Source organism: Silene latifolia, chromosome 6 (genome assembly GCF_048544455.1).
Source record: "Silene latifolia isolate original U9 population chromosome 6, ASM4854445v1, whole genome shotgun sequence".
In the NCBI taxonomy this organism is placed as follows: domain Eukaryota; kingdom Viridiplantae; phylum Streptophyta; class Magnoliopsida; order Caryophyllales; family Caryophyllaceae; genus Silene; species Silene latifolia.
The window spans coordinates 116,422,492-116,430,331 of record NC_133531.1 but is presented as its reverse complement, the minus strand read 5'-3'; the positions used below and the strand labels follow the sequence as shown (position 1 = coordinate 116,430,331).

Genomic DNA, 7,840 nt, shown 5'->3' with positions numbered 1-7,840 from the left:
CCCCAGCGAGTGCCGATTTTCAAATGGATGTCACACATGTTATTTCACACAGTCAATCTTTCGACCACCATGGCTGGCGAGCCTTTGTCCGTAAACAAGATACAACTCAAGGACGTATCCCGAAGATGCCTCGGGTACGACTCCTTATCACAGCTGGCGAGCCTTTGCACGCACACGAGATACGACTCAAGGACATATCCCGAAGATGCCTCAGGTATGACTCCTTCCTATGGCTGGCGAGCCTCAAAACGTACCACCTTCAACACCGGCTGGCGAGCATTTGCGCGCAAATGATTGAAGGACATATCCCGAAGATGCCTCAGGTATGATTCCTTCTTATGGCTGGCGAGCCTTTATACGTAGTCTAATGGACTTTAAACGACCCGAGTCGGAAGTCGACAGACTCTAAAATGTTCCCGACGGCAGGTCCTTAACTCGAATCCTCGAGTCGTCTCGACGTCGCCCTTCCCGACGGCAGGTCCTTGGCTCAAACCTTTTTGAGTCGCCTCGACGTCGCAATGGTCTTCAGGTTGTAATCTTCGATTGACTGAGATCATACTTTGACTTTCGCCTTGTCCAAGCCTCGGTCAAAGTGGGGCTCAGAGATACCCAAGATCTCGCACCTTCCAAAACCACCCGATGATGATCGGACTGTAACGTGTTTTTGATATGCGTGCGTGGATTGGCTATACATGAGACGGTTTAATGCACTACTCGAATATGAAAAATGATTTCGAAAAGTTTTCTAACTTCATTTGCATTAAAATAACACTATTTAGAGTTAAAACCGTCTTCGGACCCAAAACCGACTCAGAAACCCGCAACTCGAGTCAACCTGAGTCAACCCGAGTCAACCCAAATCTCGAATGTCAAAAATAATGCCATGAATGTCTTCATTATATCATTTCCATTAAAATGACCCTAATTAGAGTCAAAACCGACACCGAGCCAAAAACCGACTCGAAATTCAAATCCCGACTCACACGGGTCAAACCCGAGTCAAGCACACAAAACACCTACCTCAAGTAACCCCAAAATCATCTTATTAGATGCCCATATTGTTACACGACATCTTATATGAATACCACATATCAACAATGGATGGAGAATAGGCCACGTCCAAATTGAAAGGGACAGTACAGCCCATTGAGTCACGGAGTGGCTCGCGCCTCAATGGGGTGTCTGCTTAGTCTCTAAGCAAACACAACCGACCTACCATCCCACATTTCTCTATAAATACCCACCATCACACAACACAATCTTCACGCGAGCGTCCGCCCCCTCACATCTCCCTTAAACTTCTATACTCGACTTCCTAAGTCACAAAATCGACACGTGTTTACGACCTACCGATAGTAAACACAAACCTTACACATATTGTTTGGTACCGTCGCCGTGCATTCGACCGACCCATTCGACCAACTCAACTAATCAATCAACATGTTTTAATTAACATATCTTCAACATATTTTCAAAACTAAATCCTTTTTTAAGGCCCTCCTTTTAAACTTCTTTGATCGCGATTAGTCACAACGAGAAAACCGTCTCTAAAGTCGTCTACTTCGCAAACATCAATACACGTAAGTTTGAGGGTGTAAATATCTCATTTAATTCATGTCTTTACTGTTTTTATGAGTTTATATGCATGAACAATGCATAACACGATTCAAATATAGGTTAGACGAGCCAAAACCGAGTTTTGGCCTGAGACAGAGAAGCTCCTCGGTAAAAATGTAAGTATATTAATAAAGCAACGTAACCATATACAGCAAAATGTACGATCGTTTAACGGACTCGTACACAACATGCCACACCCAGCCCAATACACCATAGCCCTAAACCGAGCTCAAATAAACAAAACAAAATCAGGGGAAAGTGAACCAACAAAACAAATCATAAAAGAATAAGACAACAAATTCCAGAAATCCCCAAATTAGAACCCTAAAAAATCGCGAATCATCATCTTCATCATCGATCCAGGAGAACTCTTACCATTCCTCCATCTCTCAGGTTGCCATTCTTCTTTGCAGACAAGAACCGAGCCTTTAAGTCCATAATGAGTTGCCTTGCAAGGGGAGACGGTCGTATAACATATGCATTCATCCTGCAATTATTCCGTTGCTGCCAAATATTGTAGATACAGGCGTTGAGCACGGCGTTAATTATCCCCTTTTCATCTCTGGTCCCTCCTCTGGACAATCTCCAAGCTAAGAGGTCATCCGTAGGTATATCCATTCATAGCCACTCCCCTACAAGGGTGATGACTTCTCTGCTGTACCTGCAGTCGAAGAAAAGATGGTCCAGGTCTTCCACTCCACTGCCGCAAATATAGCAGGTAATGTCGTCTTTGATCCCTAAATTACACAATTTAGCATTAGTGTTCATATTCCCCTGTTGATATATCCATGATATGAAGCTGTGTTTTGGAATGGACCATTTGTTCCAAATGTGTCCGTACCATTGAACTTTTTGCCCCTTATCCCTTAGCCATTCATATCCTTTTGCTACAGTGTATTCCTGGCCATTTTGGGTCGACCAAATTTGTTGCTGATATGCTGCAGTAAAGGTTTCTTTCATTTGGCATATTTTCCTCCAACACCAGCTTGTGGCAGTGTTAGGGGAATACGAGTGCCAATCCTGTCCTCTTAGATAAGTATGATTTACCCATCTCACCCAAAGGTGATCAGGTTTAGTAGCTAACCACCATACCAGCTTTCCAACTGAAGCTTTGTTCCAAATACTGTCATTCCTGATACAAAATCCCCGGGACCTGATGGATATACTAGCAGATTTTTCAAGGATGCTTGGGAGGTGGTAGGAGAGGACATTATCAATGCTGTGCAAGACTTCTTTAATTCAAAGCAATTATCTTGAAGCGGATCAATGCTACTACCACGACTTTGATTCCAAAATGTGACAGCCTCACGAATGTTTTGCAATATCGTCCAATTGCATGCTGCAATGTGATTTATAAAATCATATCTAAATTGCTGTGTGCTAGATTAGCTGATGTCTTGCCTGAATTGATTGACCAGAACCAAGGAGCCTTCATTCAAAATAGGAGCATTCAGGAGAATATTATGATCTGTCAAGACTATAAGACTGTATGAAAGGCCAAATGCTACTCCTAGATGTATGTTCAAGATTGATCTTCGAAAGCATATGATACGATGGAATGGGTGTTTGTTGAGCAGCTATTAGATATGCTAAACTTTCCTCACGGATTCAAAGCTATGGTAATGCAATGTATAACAACCGCAACTTTCTCATTGGCAATTAATGGGGATATGTTTGGCTACTTTCGGGGCAAAGAGGTTTGAGACAAGGGGATCCACTGTCTCCTCTTGTTTTTACCCTATGCATGGAATATTTAACAAGGAGTTTGAAGTATGCAGCTGCAAAGTTTAACTTCCAGTATCGTCCTTTATGCAAACAAGTGAAGCTAGCAAGCCTGATGTTTGCTGATGATGTTTTACTCTTTAGTAGAGGGGACACAGAGTCTATGATGTTGTTACTAAAATCTTTCTCTACCTTCTCAAGGGCTTCTGGATTGAAAGTGAGTGCATCCAAATCAAATGCCTACTTTAAAGGTGTGCCAGAGAATATTAAGCAAGATATACTCAGAGTATCTGGTTTTGCAGAAGGTACCTTACCTTTTAAATACCTGGGAATGCCAATTCAAACTACCAGATTGAAGAAGAAAGATTGTGAATGCTTGGTGGAGAAGATATGCAGTAGAATAAATGGATATGGGGCAAGAAAATTCTCTTACGAAGGGCAGGTGGTCTGGTGCGAGGCAGTGTTGTCTTCCTTACATTCATACTGGGCATCTATGTTTGTTCTACCAAAAGGGATCATAAATAGAATTGAGGCAACTTGTAGGAACTTCCTATGGGACAGTAGTGCAGAATACAGAAGAGTCCCACTGGTGGCATGGGACAAGATCTGTAGGCCAAAGGAAGAGGGAGGTCTTGGGCTCAAGAATCAGGAAAGCATGAATAAAGCTATGGTTGGGAGACTAGTGAATTGGGTAGCAGAAAAGAAGGACACAATCTGGGTAAAATGGGTGCAACAAAATTATCTGAAAGGTCAAGATTGGATGGACTACACTCCTGCTGCTCAGTCTAGTTGGGTTTGGAGGAGAATTTGTAGGGTTAAACAAGAGTTCCTCCCTTGTTATACTGATGGTCAGTGGAACTTGCAGGGCAAGGGATATACAGCTGCTGCCTGCTATGACTGGCTACAAGGGACTGTTCCAAAGGTCCCGTGGGCTAGCTTGATCTGGAATGGGTGGGTGCTGCATAAGCATCAGTTCCATGCCTGGCTATATGCACAGGGAGCACTGAGAACAAATGATAAACTAGTGAAGTTTGGAATGGATATAGATGCTACCTGTTTCTTATGTGCTCAAGATTCTGAAGGAGCTGAACATCTCTTTTTTGAGTGTATTTACAGTAAGCAAGTAATTGGTTGCATCAACCAGAGCCTGAAATGCCACATACCTGACAGACAAGTTCTTGACTGGTGTATGCTAAGGAATGGGACGAAGGTGAGGAAGGGAGTTCAAGCTGCTACGGTCTGGGGGGCTATGTACCACATTTGGCAGGAAAGAAACAAGTGCAGACTGGAAGGGGTACTAGTTAGACCAGAAAGATGTGCGGAGAAGGTCATAGAAGATGTGAAAGCTAGAATTAGAGGACGAGATTTTCAGCATGTGACTAAGGAAGATATAGCCTGGCTTAAGCATAAGAATTATATGTAATAGGCAGCTCTTTTTTGACTTCATGTAATCAACCTTTTTGATATATATAATACATACTCACATTTCACCAAAAAAAAAAGAAGTTCTTAGAGTATGAGTGCAAGTACACACTGTGGACAGCGGGCCGTCCACGGGGGCGCTTGGTGAAGGTCGAAAAACAAGCGTTTGCATTTTGTATGGAGTCTCCACCAATTTTTATGGGAAATTGGAACCGTTCGAATACCTCGTGTCATGTCAAGACACAAAGTAGTGACATGAACACTAAGCAATCGTTACCCTTAGCATTCTATGTCTAGAATGACTCTCGTGGATGCCAATGAACACGGGTGCTCACGGAGATCTGGAGTAAGGGGTGAGGGTCCGTATTATGAAGCTCTTTTGATCGAACACCTAATCCCGCCCGCCTCGATAGCGGCCTCTACTAATGATTAGGGAAGTTATTCGTACTTGATATATCGTCGGCTATATGCAGGCAATGCAACATCCAAGTTTTAATCCTAACATGTGAGAATTTAACTAAGTCGGTTGACACGTAATTAGCATACAATTGGGTCGAAGTAGGATTTAAGGTTGATTACATGTGAGAACATACAAGCAATAAAAGAAATAATTATAAATTACAATGATGAAAATTACATTAATTACAATGGAATAGGCGATTTATGTCGAAAATACCCTTAAAACGGATAATTTGAGAAAAAGAATAAAAGAAGGAATTACGAACAAATCAGAAGTGATAATATGATTAGTAGTCAATTAATACGTAAGCTAATTAAACTACGTCAAGGCAGAAACGGAGTTCAGGGACAAAAATCATCCTGGAACAGGCGCAGCAGGACTGCGCCCTCTGGAAGAGGCGCAGCCGATTCTTTGCGTCTGTTCCAAGGGTGAGTTCCCAGGGCGTGAAGCGGAACGCAAATCGTTAATGTCGATTGGTGAATTTAATGATTGATTGGAAATATTTACTCGGATGAAAGTGATTAATAGGTTTATTATATGTGAATGATGGTCATAAAAGCGATAAACATGAATGAGACGGATGCAAACGGATTAACTACATGATGGAATTATGATGAAAATATTAATGAGTCCTCTATTGAAATCAATTAACTAACATTAGATACGATGGATTAATGACGAATATGCGACGAATATGACAAAAGACGGATTAAACTATATCAAAGACGAATTCCAGAAACCCAATATTGACGAATTGAATCTCTACAACCCGGAATTGAATTATAATGACGAAAACCCGTAAATATTGGATTATTTGGGATTTAAGTCGGATTTATGATGATCAAAACATGTTAATGATGATGATTAATGTACATGTGGAATATATGATATTGAGACGAAGAATTAACAGGCGAACAAGCAAAAGAAAGAATTGAATACGAAGTACAGAGGACAAACGAAGAAGAAAAGAAGCAGGAACTGCGGCAGCCTCACGAAGTGGCGCAGCAGGAACTGCGCTCCTTCGAAGAGGCGCAGCAGTTGCTGCGTCTTTTCTCGACGGGTATCTACTGGAAATCCGCAAAAACAGATTTTAACAAAGGGTTTTAGAAATCGATTTTAACGGTATTTTTGACGTAAACCTTACAATTGATAACGAAAAATAAAATACAATAAATAAAGAGAATTATACACCCTCAGACTTACATGTTGACGAAACGAGAAGAACTAAGATATCGATTAGTGAATGCTCGACGCGAATGCAAAGAGAGTGCCCTCGTAAGAGGAAAACGATTGATTAATTAAGTTGATTGAGTGTAGTTGGTCAAATTGGTCGGTCATGCAAACGGAGAGGCTGGTACCCGGAAAGATCCGAGCTTACGTGGTCGAAAGTTCAAGCACGTAGGCGCCAGTAAGTAAGAACAAAGTCTAGAATGCAAAGGGAGAAGAGAAGGGCGGACACTCGCGTGAGAAATATGAGGAGCGAAGGCTCCTAGTTATACTAATCACGTGAAGGAATTAGGGTTTCGGAGACTCTTTGGAAGTGAATCTCGGAAAGATATGAAAAAGATACGTAAAACATGCAGAAAAGGGCACGGGAAGAGGCGCAGCGACATCGTCTCTTGGAAGAGGCGCAGGCGCCCTGTGCGTCTGTTCCCAGGAGGTTTCCTCCTGCTGAAGAAAGATTTCCGCGTTTGAGTTATGGTAGGACGGAAATAATTCGAATATCTTATGAATATTACGGGATATTATTTGCCAAAAGATAAAATTTGCGAAATATGGAATAGAAATATCCGGAACATTCCAGAACATTCTGACTCGGGATTTAACAGTTATCAGAAAATGGAGACGGTTTTTTACCCTGACTCCGAATGTACTCTAATTACTACCAAAACGACCGTATCGGGACGTAGATGACAACTAAGAGGTAGACATTTAATATTTGAGCAATCACTTGACCATAATCTTACGAACTGTCACAAATCGTTCCGCGTATCAAACATGCGGCCCAATCATCACCGGGTGGCTTGCGAGGGGTGCAGAAACGAGGTGTCTACAGAGCCCCCACTTTGACTGAGGCTTGGACAAGGCGAAAGTCAAAGTATAGCCATCAGGTCAATCGAAGATTACAACCTGACGACTATGGCGACGCGAGGTGGCTCAAGGGGTCTTAGCCAAGGACCTGTCGTCGGGAACATGTTAGAGTCTGTCGACTATCGGGGAGGGTCGTTTAAAGTCCATTAGATTACGTAAGGAAGCTCGCCAGCCATAAGAAGAGACCATACCTGAGATACCCCTGGGTGAAATGGGACTGAAGACGCTTCGGCAAAACTCTTTGGTCCGAAGATAACTTGGTGTCCGAAGGCATTAGGGGTCACAGGGATCTTGAAGAAACTTCTTTCTCGAGATGCTTCCGGAGAATGACACCTTTGCCGAACTCCGTGAGGAATAAATATCGAAAGCGGCAGGACGTCGGTAGAAATCTGGCAGGGGAATCCGCTGCGTCGGTCTCAAGCGAACTCTTGCAAAACTTGAGGTTGAATCTGCTTGCGTCGGTCTCAAGCGAACTCTTGTTGGGGAATATATTGACGATTAGGAACATCTTGATCGCCATGGAAGAAA

General features: G+C 42.5%; 1 protein-coding gene across 1 annotated transcript; it reads left to right on the top strand.

The window, feature by feature from the left end:
* Positions 1-3,361: 3,361 nt before the first annotated feature.
* Positions 3,362-4,762, top strand: LOC141588533 (uncharacterized). Its single transcript, XM_074409971.1, has one exon. The coding sequence runs from the start codon at positions 3,362-3,364 to the stop codon at positions 4,760-4,762; it is 1,401 nt and encodes a 466-aa protein (XP_074266072.1).
* Positions 4,763-7,840: the final 3,078 nt, after the last annotated feature.